General features: G+C 56.1%; 3 protein-coding genes and 1 long non-coding RNA gene across 5 annotated transcripts in view; 3 read left to right on the forward strand and 1 right to left on the reverse strand.

Annotated features, from left to right (window-relative positions):
* LOC109533369 (histone acetyltransferase KAT7) overlaps window positions 1-3,970 on the forward strand; it is a gene marked incomplete in the record, with an annotated part of 5,852 nt that extends 1,882 nt beyond the window's left edge. The window contains 6 exon segments of the mRNA XM_048662896.1: window positions 1-49; window positions 104-670; window positions 729-872; window positions 927-1,306; window positions 1,698-1,791; window positions 2,177-3,970. Of these exon segments, the coding sequence (XP_048518853.1) occupies window positions 1-49; window positions 104-670; window positions 729-872; window positions 927-1,306; window positions 1,698-1,791; window positions 2,177-2,532 (1,590 nt within the window).
* Window positions 3,971-6,976: 3,006 nt separating this feature from the next.
* On the forward strand, window positions 6,977-8,002 carry LOC125503089. The gene is made up of 2 exons (XR_007280676.1): window positions 6,977-7,545; window positions 7,753-8,002. It is a non-coding gene; the product is annotated as an uncharacterized LOC125503089 (long non-coding RNA).
* A 93-nt stretch (window positions 8,003-8,095) lies between these two features.
* LOC109533364 (ubiquitin-protein ligase E3B) lies at window positions 8,096-12,229 on the forward strand. Of its 2 annotated transcripts, none has more exons than XM_048662891.1 (14): window positions 8,096-8,396; window positions 8,452-8,636; window positions 8,692-8,963; window positions 9,017-9,193; window positions 9,251-9,442; window positions 9,496-9,916; window positions 9,963-10,134; window positions 10,190-10,308; window positions 10,361-10,679; window positions 10,739-11,084; window positions 11,143-11,360; window positions 11,414-11,543; window positions 11,599-11,869; window positions 11,932-12,229. In XM_048662891.1, the coding sequence occupies exons 1-14, from the start codon at window positions 8,236-8,238 to the stop codon at window positions 12,102-12,104; spliced, it is 3,156 nt and encodes a 1,051-aa protein (XP_048518848.1). In that variant the 5' UTR covers window positions 8,096-8,235; the 3' UTR covers window positions 12,105-12,229. The 2 variants fall into 2 exon arrangements, with proteins under 2 accessions (XP_048518848.1, XP_048518847.1); XM_048662890.1 differs by having other exon boundaries at window positions 8,097-8,396; window positions 11,593-11,869.
* Window positions 12,230-13,085: 856 nt separating this feature from the next.
* LOC109533368 (pre-piRNA 3'-exonuclease trimmer) overlaps window positions 13,086-13,714 on the reverse strand; it is a gene marked incomplete in the record, with an annotated part of 3,702 nt that continues 3,073 nt past the window's right edge. The window contains 1 exon segment of the mRNA XM_048662899.1: window positions 13,086-13,714.

The following is a 13,714-nucleotide window of genomic DNA, read 5'->3' on the forward strand; positions in this document are numbered from 1 at the left end:
CCGAAGAAGGCGAAGGAGAGCTCGGCCAGCTCGGTGAGCTCCAGTACTGGTAAGCGGCCAGCGCCCCCCGATAGGGTGACCGACTAAAGGGTCCGTTTGGCAGGTTCGACCAGCAGCAGCGACAGCGAATCCAGCGACGACGACTCGGACAAGGAGGGCGGCCGGGGGGCCCCCAAACGGCCCGGTTCCGGTTCTGAGGCGGAAGCGGTGACGCGCAAGCTGACGCGCTCGGCGAGCACGCGCAAGTCGAAGCACGTGCTCGGCAAGGCCCCCTACTCGGACAGCGACTCGGACACGGAGAGCACGAAGCGCTCGCCCAGCCGCTCGCCCGTCAAGCGGGCGCCGCCCGCCACCAAGGGCAAGGCGAAGAACACGAAAAAACCCGATAGCAAGTCGAAGCGCAGCGAGGTGGTGATCGTGGAGCGCACCTGCCCGCTAGAGGGCTGCACCAGCGCCGGCCACCTGAGCGGCAAGTTCGACACGCACTTCATCCTGGAGGCGTGCCCCGCCTACCACAACGTCACGCTGGCGAAGTGCGGCAGCGAGCTGGCGGAGCGGCGCAAGCGCGAGGAGGCGCGCCAGACTGCGCAGCAGCGCGACGCCGACCACCAGGCGAACCTGGCGCGCATCCGGGACCTGCGCGCCAAGTTCAAGCAGGAGCCCATGGAGGGTGCGCATGTGAGTGTGCTGAGCCGCTGACGGCCCCACTGACGCATCTCTTCTTGCAGACGTCAAGCCGCAGCTGGAGAAAACCCGGGAGCCCGAGCTGAGCAACTTCGTGCCCGAGTACGACCTGACGCTGTTCCGGGACGCGCAGGCGCTGGCCAGCGAGCGCATCGAGGCGGAGCTGAGGAGCCTGCCGAGCACCAAAGGTAGGCCGGCAGGGCGCATCGCGCCCCCCCGCACTCACCCCCCACGCTGCGCAGGCACCAAGTCGATCGAGATGGGCAAGTTCGAGATGGAGGTCTGGTACCAGAGCCCCTACCCGGAGGACTACGCGCGCCTGCCCAAGCTCTACATCTGCGAGTACTGTCTGCGCTACATGAAGTCGCGCACCATCCTCGAGCGGCACGTCATCAAGTGCGTGTGGCGCCATCCGCCGGGCGAGGAGGTCTACCGCAAGGACAGGGTCAGCGTGTGGGAGGTGGACGGCAAAAAGTACAAGCAGTACTGCCAGAACCTGTGTCTGCTCGCCAAGTTCTTCCTCGACCACAAGACCCTCTACTACGACGTCGAGCCCTTTCTCTTCTACGTGATGACGCTGGTGGACAGCGAGGGCTGTCACACCGTCGGCTACTTCAGCAAGGTGAGTGGCAGGCAACCAGGCCTACACCGGTGCAACGTTGCAACGTTGCCGGCCCCAAAACAAACCACTCCAATCGAACTATCGACCGGCCCCCGTACCGCTCGTATCGCATTCTAAATTTAGTCCAAACGGCTTCCACCTAGCAACAGAAAGCGGACATTCCGCGGCGATCTTCATCGGTGCAATCTGAAGAATTCGGATGACGTCAGCGCGCCCGTTCCGCTAATGCATTGCGGTCTGGCTCCCGTCGTTGCTGCCCGGCAACCGGCGCAACAATTGCGCCGGTTGGGGGGCGGAGCGGGTGGTCGATTGACAGGTGACAGGCCGGCATGAATCACTCCAAAATGCCTTTGCCGGACTAATTTCGCTTTTTTTTCCGGTCTGCTTGCAGGAGAAGAACTCGTTTCTCAACTACAACGTGTCGTGCATCCTCACGCTGCCCCCCTATCAGCGCCAGGGCTACGGCCGCCTGCTGATCGACTTCAGTAAGTTCAGGGGGGTTTTTGGGCGCATGTGTCAAGTGGCAGCTGTCACGTTGTGACAGTTGTCACTGGAGGCAATCGATCTGCGTCTGGCTGCGCAACGTAACGCCCCCCTCCCCTGCGGGGCCGTTGACCCGGCTAGACAGAGTGGGGTGGGGGCTGATCTCCCCCAACGTCGGGCTCCTTGCGCCAAATAATCGAGTGGCCTGGGGGAGCCGAGCGCCCCCCCCAGACTCCAGCTTCTTGCGGGCGGGAGACAGACGAGGGGGGCGACTGTTGACCTCGACGCCGATCGATAGGCGACGTCTGGACGGTGTTGCCGCCCCCATTAATATTGGGCGCTGCCTGCGGCAACGCTGTTGAGTGCATCGTTTGCGCCCTTTTGCAGGTTACCTGCTGACGCGCGTAGAGGGCAAAATCGGGTCGCCCGAGAAGCCGCTCAGCGACTTGGGGCTGATCTCCTACCGCTCCTACTGGAAGGACGTGCTGCTCAACTATTTGTGCGCGCGCGCCGGCACCACGCTGTCAGTGAAGGACATCAGCCAAGAGATGGCGATCCACTCGTACGACATCGTGTCCACGTTGCAGGCGCTCGGCATGATGAAGTACTGGAAGGGGAAGCACATCGTGCTGAAGAAGCAGGACGTGCTCGACGAGTGGGTGAAACGTCGCGGCCATCTGCTCAAGGAGATCGACCCCGCCTGTCTGCGCTGGGTGCCGCCCCAGAGCCACGTCGCCCTATGAGAGTGCGAGTGAGCTCGCATCGCCGAGTCCGACCAGGTTGGTGCCTTCTCTCTCTCTCTCTATTGCTCCCGGTATATGCGCCAGTTCAACTGTCAGCAACGTCACATTTGTGTCATTGTCATTGGTGGAGTGACAGTTGACGCGCCTGTTGGCAATTGATTGGCGTTGATGACATTGACAACCCGTTTCGATTGGGGCTTTTGAACTGGCGCCAATGTACTGTCAGCTGTCACTGTCATTGGAATGTTTGCGCTGTTTGGTTTGTGGGTCGCGCCGCTCGGAATGGTACCGAAATCGGTCGCGCGCCCAGCCTTGGCCTCGGCCAATCGGCTATTTTTAGCGCGCCCGAACCGGTCGGCGCCAGTGGCGGCGCCCCAAACCCGAAAATTCCCCAGAAAAGGCGGAAATGACGCACGTTTCGGTGCCAGAATGGGCGCTGCGTCACCGGAAAACTCGTCACTGTTGGCTTGTGGTTGCGCCCAATCGGGGCGGCGTTGCCAGTGTCAAATTTTAGCGATTTTCTAGAAAGCAAATCGCGATTTTTTATGCAACTGAGCGGGCGCGTGGCAACCAGGCCGGGTTCCGGCGGGTTCCACACGTGTCCTTGCCGCGACCTTGAGGCCGCCCGCTTAGCAACTGCACGAAGCAGAAACGGGGGCGGCGGCGTGACGTCACGCGCCCCCCTTCTGGGTACCTGACCGAGTGAAATGCGCCCAGAATCAGTGGCGCGCCACCAGCCAGACCGGCCAAATTGAAGCAAATAAAACGGCAGAAAAAACGGCAATCGATGCCAAGTTCAGACGCTGTCGGCGTCTCGACTGACAATCGGGCGCATTTCGCCGGTGTGAACGTGGCTGAGGCGGCGCGCTGTTGCCGGACGGCGCGCAAAGTCCCTGCCCTCGATGCGCTCGGTTGTTCACCTTGGCGAAAAGGTGCCATTGAAACCGATTGGATGCGCTCCGGTGCGTCGGCCCCCGCCCCCCCTTTTGTCTGCGCCGCCCGAGCTTTTTCTTAATTGATTGAAAATCCGCTAAAATACCGTTTTGGTGCCTGTTGGGGCGATCAGGCGCGATCCCATGAATGCAGTCAGTGACTGACACTGTGTTGGTGTGTTGAGTGTCACAACTCATCGGCTGGTGAGTGAGTAACTCATTTCTGGGACCCGGTGCAACTTGGGCAAAGGGAAAATTGCTCTTTTCCTGCTAGAAAAACGCATTTAACCTTGCATTAATCATGTAGATACTAATCGTTTTAACCCAGAATCACGTAGATACAATTGATTAATTGAACTTTTAATCTTCAATGTTATTTTTTAAATTTTTCGATGTTTTCGGTTCACCCTGTGTATATAATTTTTTATTTTTATGCCATTTTAACGTGTTGTTCGAGGAACCAATGTACCAAAAGTATAAATGTAATAAATCACATAAATGCCAAAGTGTGTACATTTCATTTGAAACGCCCTCAATACGTCGCTGAAGAAAACATTAAACTGTGCAAACTTTTAGTTATTTTGTTCACTTCTTCTATTCGAAATTCTTCTTGTATTGCAAATGGCAAAATTCCTCTATCAGGAATGTATGCTTGTTATAGTAAAGGTCGTCTTGACTTTTCTCGATATTTTCTCTATAGGAATCTATGGGATTGTTTGGGATGTTTTTCTTATTTCAATCACCATCTGTGTTCAAACTAAGTTAGGTTAAAAAATTATTATCGACTAGGGATGGGCGGTAGATTATCGGATCTTTTATGTGTCTAAAAATAAAGCAGCGTGGAACAACGTGTAGTTCAACTCAGTTAACATATATTATTTCAAAACTTACAAAAACTTAAGTAAATTGAATTTAATAAAATGAAAAATATATGGTGGGCTGCGATATTTTTCCCTCATAAAATTTACATTTTTATTAGCAACAAAGATTATATACATAAATAATCTTTATTTCCTACAGAAGAAGGCTATCGACCCAATCGGTCTTTCTGCCCTTGTCTAGTACATATGTGTCTTAGCCTAGCTTATTCTGAAATTAATTCCTATTTCTAGCACTCCTATCAACTAATCAATGATAAAAAAAATAAATTCTCAGATTATTTTATTAGTGTTTTGGCATATTTTTCTTAAAAACGCAAAATAGTGCCATGGGCACGTTTTATTACTGTTAAAATTATTTTGTTTTATTTTATTATATATGTTTATAATAATGTTATGTCTAACGTCTCGTGACCCAATAAATAATAAAAGTGATAATTAGGATAAGACTTCATTGTAAAAACGGCAAGTCCGTAAATATTATTATTATTATTAATGCTATTATTGTAACTTCTAATTTTGTGTATAACTTTTGTTAAATAAAATAACATATTATTATAAACTAAAATTGTGTTGGATTTTCTTTATAATTGTTATAATCTTTAATATTTTAATTATTTAAAAAAAATTCTTTCAACGCTTAATCTTCAACTGATTTTCGGTAGACGTTTTAAATCGGAAATAATTTATTTTATCGATGTTTCAAATCATTCGGTAAATATATAATAATATCTTCCTCACTTTCTCTCTCTCTCTTTCTATAATAACGATTCAAATCAGCTGAAATCTGGCAACACTGTAGTCAGAGTCAAATGCAGATTTTCGTTTGTACGAGGGCAGCAGCATGTTGAAGGAGGTAGCCAGCGAATATTAGGAGGAGATTCGTTTTTAGCGTTAGCGTTCCCTTATTTTTAATGGGGGTGTAGCAAGTCTCTAATGAAAAAGTTCTGATGGCAACTGCAAATTTTCTTCGTTTCTACCAGGGCAGCAGCATGTTGGAAGAGGTAGCGAGCGAATATCAGGAGAAGATACGTTTTCAGCGTTAGCGTTCCCTTAATTTAAATGTGGGTGTAGCAAGCCTCTAATAGAAAAGTTCTGATGGCAAATGCAGATCTTCGTTTCTACCAGGGCAGCAGCATGTTGAAGGAGGTAGCGAGCGAATATCAGGAGGAGATTCGTTTTTAACGTTAGCGTTCCCTTATTTTGAACGTGCGTGTAGCAAGTCTCTAATGGAAAAGTTCTGATGGCAAATGCAGATTTTCGTTTSTACCAGGGCAGTAGCATGTAGGAAGAGGTAGCGATCGAATATCAGGAGATTCGTTTTTAGCGTTAGCGTTCCCTTATTTTGAATCTGGGTGTAGCAAGTCTCTAATTTTGATTTTTGCTCGCCACCCGCTTAAACATGGTGCTGATTTGATACAAAACGAAATCTTCATGGTCGGCAAAGTTTCGTAAATAGAGAGCACCTACAACGGGGGAAAAATAGCGTAACGCTAAACTCCTGCTGCTGATTTTTCGTCACTACTTTGTGTGGCTCATTGTCGCCTCTGTTGGCACTTGGGTTGAAAAAGGGTGAAAGAAAACAAGTGAAAGAAGCAGTAAAATGTTCTTTATTGGTCAATTTGGAAAGTATTGGCTGTAAAACTCGCGAAACATTGCGAATATTCCATCGTCGTCGCCGTCGGAAAATTCTGGAGAACCCAGAAAAGTAACAATTTGACTTTCGTGACAACTCGGCCACCCTGTACAGTGGTGCCAGATCGTTCCGATGAAAAAACCGTCTCAACAACGTTCCTGTCCAAATTTAAACAATTGACACTAAAAATAGCACTGAACGAACGATCGGAGCGTCAGTCGCCGGTGACGCACGCGGCTTCCACTTATTTGTTGTTTGTTATCGTTTTTATTAAGAAAATGCCAGATTGGGCGCCGCATCCGGGATGAATCACCTTTTTTCCCTGGGCGTGCGCCACTGGCGCGCCGCCACGTGCCGACCTTGCGGGATGAACTGCATGTCCGGCGCTGCGCGTTTCAGCTCGCCCGTCTAGACGGGGGCGTCCGTTGACGTCACCCGGCGGCGCCCTTAAGCCGACGCGCTTTCACCCACCCCCCCCTTACACCGCCCGTCTGACACTGACACTTGGTGTCAAACGGCTTGACGTTACCGTCTGCATGCGTCATTTTTGAGGTTTGTGACAGTTGCGTCTGTCACCCAACATCGATAACGGCCCAACCAAACAAAGCTGTGCCGAGAAAGTGGCCGATCGAAACGGGCCGACGAACCGCACTGGGAGGCTGTCCGCGAAAAAACCCAATTAATTTTCGACAGTTGCCAAATGGCGACCATCAAAATCCCCAAGACTGAGCAGCGAATGCCCGAAACTGCAACCGCGGGGCGGCGCGGGGGTGCGGGGCGGCTGTCGGCGGCCGCGCCGCGATGCGACGGTTCACGTCGCGGTCGTTAAGTTAGGTTAAGGACCTCCAGACAGTCCGGTTCACACCAGGGTGCGACGGGCGCGTTCGGCCTGTCTCGGGCGCGCTCGGCGCCCGGCTCGCCTCCGATTGGTCGGCGCGCGATCAGCTTCGGTTCCTACGCCGGCCCCGTCGTCAGCTCGATCACTTCGTTCGGGTCGGTCGGCGCGGTCGCTTCGGCTCGCTCGGCTGCTTCGGCTCGGGCTCGCATCGGCCAGCCGAAGGCCTTTCGCCTGACAAGTGTGGCGATCTGGGGCGGCTGGGCGACCGCCGTCGGTGTGCGAGGCGATCAGCGATCTTCAGCCTTGTCCCCAAACGCGCTCATTGGGCGGCTCGCGACGCCGATCCCGCATGGTAACAGGCGGCCGTTTCGCACTACGTGGGATCAGCACGCTTTTTTGCGCCGCCGAAGGTTCCAGACGCTGACGTCATCGCGCTCGCCGACCGGAACCCTGCCTGCTCCCCAAAATGTTGTGCAATCTGGTGCAACCGCCGGTAAGTAGGGCACGTGCCGCCCTTTCAGCGCCCCCTAACCTGCAAACCGACCAACCGCATGGCCGCCCTGAGGACGGCCGAGTCGTGGCATCCGGCCCGAAAATAGCTGCTGATCAATCGCACAAAGAGGCTTTGTGTCCGCGTGAGTCACGTCTGTTGACGACTTCCAGCGACGTCTGGCAACCAGGCCCTACCCCAAATGCGTCAGCGTTGACCTTGCCGATTTGGCACATCAGGTAGAGAACCGGTTCCCGGAGCCCCGCCCCACACGGGTTCCAGTGGCGTCGCTGTGGGCGCTACCTCGGTGCCTCCGACTGCTCTTTGGCACCAGTCAGGTACCTGAAGTAGCGCGCGCAGCGCCCCTCAGTCTCGCCGCCCCGGAGGCCCACTAGCAGGGCGCGGTTGCCAGCCTCCTCAGTCACATGCCTATTGTACTTCATCAGGTGCTCTGGTATCCTCAACTCCCGACACCTGTTGGAGTACACTAATTATGTGACAGCGATCCCCCGGACAGCTGCGGAAAGCCGCCCCAGCTGGCAGCAGCGCATTCGTTCCTGTCAACGCGCCCAACTTCACATGGATGGTTGTAGTGAGGGCGGAGCACTCGCTGGCAACGTCGCCGGCAGGCCTCGCTCCCAAACAATTAATGCACTGTGTTTTGCCCTAGTGGGGGAAATAAAACTGTTTATCCTCGAATTGCCGCATTTTCAGTTCCCCGACCAGTTCCCGAGTATTTAAAAATTTGTTTAGTCCAGATTAAAAAATCGGGTGCAACCACGCCCAGCGTTGGCAACGCCGCCCACTTGCAGGTTAGCGCGGCCGCGCGCACAGAAGACGTCAACGCATGACATTGACGCCCGTAAACAAAGCGAGCGCTGGCCCCAATGGCAGTTTCGTGCAAAAGGGGGGCCCTGTGAGAGTGCGCCATGTTCCGCAGCGGCGGCAACCCAAAGGGCGACTTCCTCGAGCTGACCAAGGCGGCCCGGGAGGAGCGGGCGCTCGAAAAGCGCCGCGAGGCGGCCGCCGTCCTGCTGCAGGCGAGCGTGCGGGGCTGGCTGGCGCGCCTCAAGTTCGCCGGCGCCATTCTGTGAGTAGTCGACGCGCCCGGGGCTGCGCCCCCATTACACGCGGCTGCCTTTCAGTGAGGAGTTCGATCGGGCGCTGCCCGACCAGTGCACCAAGCCGGCGCCCGAGGTCTACCAGCTGGGCGTGCGGCTGCTGCTGGTGTGGCGCAAGGGGCGCGACACGGAGCGCTTCGCCAAGCTGTGCCGCTACCTGGTGGCGTCGCTGGACTGCGACTCGCCCAAACTCAGCTACGTGGGGGTGGGTAAGTGGCGCCAGCCATCACCCGAGCCACTAAACTAACCGAAGCGGGGGCGCAGCCCTAGGCAAGGAGCACGTGCTCCAGTGGATCGCCCACATGAACCGCGTCCTCTGGACGTGCTGCGTCTACCTGAACGACCTCAAGCCCGAGCTGGCCGCCGACATGAAGGCCATCGTGCTCTTCCTGCACGTGCTGGTGGCCTTCACCAGCACCAACACCTGGGCGGTGCTCAAGATCAAGGCCATGGCGCCGCTGCGCGGCGGCATGAACCAGCTCTGCGCCAACCTGATGGGGCAGCTCTTCCACAAGGGCTTCTATCTGGTCCTCAAGGTACCCCACCTCAACAGGCCCCCGAAGGGCCTGTTCACCCCGCACTGTTTCAGGGGCTGCTGATCCGGGGCCTGGGCCGCCTCAAGGCCGCCTCCGTCTCGGCCGTCATCACTTTGGGGCTGCGCCCCCTCGTCTCCGCCAACTTCTCCGACAAATTCATGACGATCTTCCTCATCAACGTGCTCGCAGTGCCGGCGCTGCTGCATCACCTACAAGCCGCGTCGTCTGAGGTACCCCCTCACGCAGAGGGGCACTTTCCCACTCACTCACTCACTCACCGGTTGCAGAGCATTGCCACGTTGCAACATCACCGAATCTTCACCAGAACGTTGGAGCTGCTGTCCAGCCAGCAGTCGATGCGCATCGTGTTCAACGCACTAGAGGGCAGCTACGCGCTCTGTCTGCTGGCCAACCTGATCCAGATGGCGCACCTGGAGCGCCACTCCACCCTGCCCAGCCTCTGCTTCCCCACCTTCACGGTCAGCCACTCCCCCCCCTTTTTGCTAGCCAGGCTAAGCCCCGCCCCTTGCAGGTGGTCGTCACCGGGCTGCTGGAAAGCTGCCAGAACTACGTGGTGAGCAAACAGTCGACGCTCACCCACTGGCACCCGGTGCTGGGCTGGTTCGCGCAGCCGCTSGATCCGGGCCTGCACGCCGCCATCGGCCCCATCAAGGCGCAGCTGCAGCTGCTGTGGCACGTCGACGTCATCCAGATCCTGCTGGGCCACTTCCTGGCCCGGCTGGTGGAGGGGGCGGCTCCGCCCGCCGGCCCCGCCCCCGCACAGCCGCAGGGCTTCTTCAAGAAGATGCTGGAGAAGGGCGGGGCCAAGGCGGGCGCGCAGCGCCCCTACCGCCCCCTGGGCAGCCCGGAGGTGCACCGCGTCGTGCTGATCTGCTCCCTCTTCCACACCGCCCTGCACACGCTCACCCAAATGCAGCTGGACATCCTCACTGGTAAAAAAGCAAAAAAAAAGTGTTCAAAACTCCTTTTTTGGCGCAGGCCTTTGCTACCAGAACACCATCCTGTACGACCTGTGGCTGTTCCTGTGCTCCTTGGGGCCCACCTGCGGGCTCAAGACGTTCCTCGACCATCTGGCCTTCAACACCAAGTGCTCCGCCCCCGAGTTCCAGATGCTGCAACTGTTCGCCGACTGCATGACGCACTATGTCACGTGAGTAGCTGTCCCCCCCCACTCACTCGCCCACTGACTGACTGTCACCCGCCAGCCTGCTGGACGACATCGAGATGTACGAGAAGCAGCGGCTGTTCCGATTGGGCGACTTCGTCGCCCTGTCCCACTTCCTCAACGTGTTCCTCTACAAGGCGGTGCTGGGCAACCTGTTCGGTAGGGGGCGGGGCTTGGCAGCGGGCGCCTGTGCTGATTGGCCGGCTTTCAGACATCAAGTCGATTCAGAGCAACTCGCTGTTCCAATCGCTGCACACGCTGCTGATGGTGCTCTACAAGCGCGACTGCTGGCGCAGCTACACGCCCCCCGACCATTGGCTGGTGCGCGACATCAAGGTGGCCGCCTTTCTGGCCGACCTGGAGAAGGGGCGGCGCGCCCCGCAGCTCCTGCTGCAGACCACGCCCCACATCATCCCGCACGAGGACCGCGTGCGCCTCTTCCGCAAGTACATCGCCAATGAGCGGACCGTGCTGGGGCTCACTGAGTCGGCGTGCGCCGCCAGCCAATCCACGCTCATCACCGTGCACAGGTGATGAGCCCCTCCCTCTTTCGGGCCACGCCCACACTGACCGCGTTTGGGGTTGACAGGAACCGCATAGTCGAGGACGGCTACCGGCAGTTGACGATTCTGCCGCCGCAGGCGCTCAAGGGCGTGATACGCGTGCGCTTCATCAACGAGTACGGGCTGGACGAGGCCGGCATCGACCAGGACGGCGTCTTCAAGGAGTTCCTCGAGGAGAGCGTGAAGCGCGTCTTCGACCCCGCCCTCAACCTGTTCAAGGCGACCAGCGAGGAGCGGCTCTACCCCTCGCCCACCTCCCATCTGCAGGACAACCATCTGCAACTGTTCGAGTTCACGGGCAAGATCCTCGGCAAGGCCGTCTACGAGGGAATCGTCGTGGACGTCCCGTTCGCCTCGTTCTTCCTCAGCCAGGTGCCGCCCATCGCTTTCACGACATTGGGGCGAATGCGCCCGATTTGCTCCGTTTCAGGTCTCCGGGCAGACGTCGCAGGCCATGTACAGCTCGGTGGACGAGCTGCCCTCCCTGGACCCCGCCCTCTACCGCAGCCTCAGCTACGTGAAGCACTATGAGGACGACGTCGCCGATCTTAACCTCACTTTCAGCGTCGATGACGACCATATGGGGCGCGTGGTGACGCACGAGCTGGTCCCGGGCGGGCGCGCCGTGCCCGTCACCAAGGACAACATGTAAACGCGCCCTCACATTGCCGCGCTCCCGTAACTCCCTCTCGCGGTTGCAGCATCAACTACATCCACCTGATGGCCCACTTCCGGATGCATGTGCAGATCAAGGAGCAGACGGCGGCCTTCATCAAGGGCTTCCGCTCGATCGTCAACCCCGATTGGCTGACGCTCTTCTCCACGCCCGAGGTGAGTAACTGGAGGGGGGCGTGGCCATGGACTGACTCTGACCAATCAGCTGCAGCGGCTGATCTCGGGCGACAACGTCCCGCTGGACCTGCGCGATCTGCGCAAGCACTGCCAGTACTACGGCGGCTTCCACGACTCCCATCGCGTGATTGGCTGGCTGTGGGACATTCTGGAGCGCGACTTCAGCGACGAGGAGCGGCGCATGTTCCTCAAGTTCGTCACCAGCTGCTCCAAGCCGCCCCTGCTGGGCTTCGCCCATCTGGAGCCGCCCTTCTCCATTCGCTGCGTCGAAGTGGGCGACGACGAGGACACGGGGGACACCATCGGTGCGTCACTCGCCCCTCTCATCACCGCGCGCCGTTTCAGCGTCTTTTTCCCTCGGTTGCAGGCAGCGTCTTCCGCGGCTTCTTCACCATACGGAAGAAGGATCCGCAGAACCGGCTGCCCACCTCCTCCACCTGCTTCAACCTGCTGAAGCTGCCCAACTACCAGAAGAAGGGCACGCTGCGCGAGAAGCTGCGCTACGCGGTCAGCTGCAACACCGGCTTCGAACTGTCCTAACCTCACCTGTGCTGTGATTAAGCCGGCGGCTGTATTAGTGCGCATGGACGCTATGGGCCCCCCCCGAAAGGGGGCCCCAGTGCAATTTATTCACTTGAGATCCATAGTAGATGTTTTTCACTTTAGGCGAGCCGTTTCATTTTGGGGCCTTCTCCCCTACGTCACACTGTCACCACTAACCGTCATCGGGAGACAAACAACAGCGCATATCCATCCCGCTCTAGACTGGCTGTTCTGAAAAAGATGGATATACTGCAAGTTTTCCGCTCGTACCTGACAGGAGCCTCTCACTGACTATTAAACGAACGAGGACAAGTGCCACGTTGCCGCTCAACGCTTGACGTATATCGATCCTGCTCTGGACTAGCTGATGTGAGAGAGACGCAGCCAGTCCGGGCATGAACCTGCTAACTGCACGCGCCAACTTTTTGAAGAGGGGCTCAGGCCTGGGATCAGTTTTCGCAAAAAAACCGTGCCAGAGGCACTCACTCACTGACTAAACGGCGCTTCTCCACTACCCAAGTAGTGGGCCTCCTATGCTCTAGCGGCTTTTGCGCTCTTACCTTGTCGGAATGCGCTGCAAAGCGCGCGATCGGTATTCTGGGGAAACGGGGCCTTGCTTTCCATCCCCGGGAGGCACTCACCCACTCAATTCACTCACTAAAAGGCGATTTTCGCCTCAAAAACGAACCGGAGGACGTTGACCCGTCAGCTCACTGACAGGCAGGCAAGCGCCCGGCTGCCGCCAACGCGCGCAGGGCATCTGCCACAACAATCGTCTGTCCTGCTCTCGACTAGCATGGGCGATCGCGATGGACATAGTGTGGGCTTCGACAAAGCAGGGGAGCGACAACTGGTCTTATGCTGCCGCTTTCCTCTGAATTTTCAGTTAAAACTGTGTTTTTTGCGCTGTTTGCGTCCATGTCCATGGGGCGATTCGAAATCGGTAAAATACGCAAATTTGGGCAGAAAAAAACGAAATTTTTGACATTCCTTCACACTCTATATTCCCACAGATCAGACAACCCGGACTGTCAAACCCATCAGCCGCGTCATCGCTCATGCGCGTCGCCAAAGCGTCCCTCTTGGTCTTGGACGGGTGGTGGAAATTAAAAAAATCTATTAAATTAAGTTGAAATACTCGAAAAAAGGCATCAACTAAAAATAACGCGCGCGCCATGAAAAACAGGCATCTAAATCAAGCGGGCTCGGACACACTCGCAAAAAAATAAACGACGATTATTGAATATGGAGCGCGATAAATTAGCAAAAATTCGACTTTACGATGCGATTTAATGTGCCGGATCATAAATTTGCGGCGACCTTTAATATCGGCCGTAAAATGCCGCCAAATAACCTCCAAATAAATATTTACGTTTGGCCAGTGTGGCGTGTTCTGGCTTTGCGGTGGTGCTCCACGGGAATTTGAATAGTTTTCAATTAACAGATTTTTTTCCCGATGTGCACCGTGCGCCCCTGCACTCGAACCAGTTCGATCCGGCCGGCCTGGGCTTTGGCAAAGGTCGCGACAATTCGCATTCTCGAAATAAACCATCTCGCCCGACCGACAAAAATCGCCTCTTGTCTGTCGGGCCCGGTTGGAAAATGCG

Source organism: Dendroctonus ponderosae, unplaced genomic scaffold (genome assembly GCF_020466585.1).
Source record: "Dendroctonus ponderosae isolate FM_Combo_2020 unplaced genomic scaffold, Dpon_F_20191213v2 Dpon_F_20191213_12, whole genome shotgun sequence".
In the NCBI taxonomy this organism is placed as follows: Eukaryota; Metazoa; Arthropoda; class Insecta; order Coleoptera; family Curculionidae; genus Dendroctonus; species Dendroctonus ponderosae.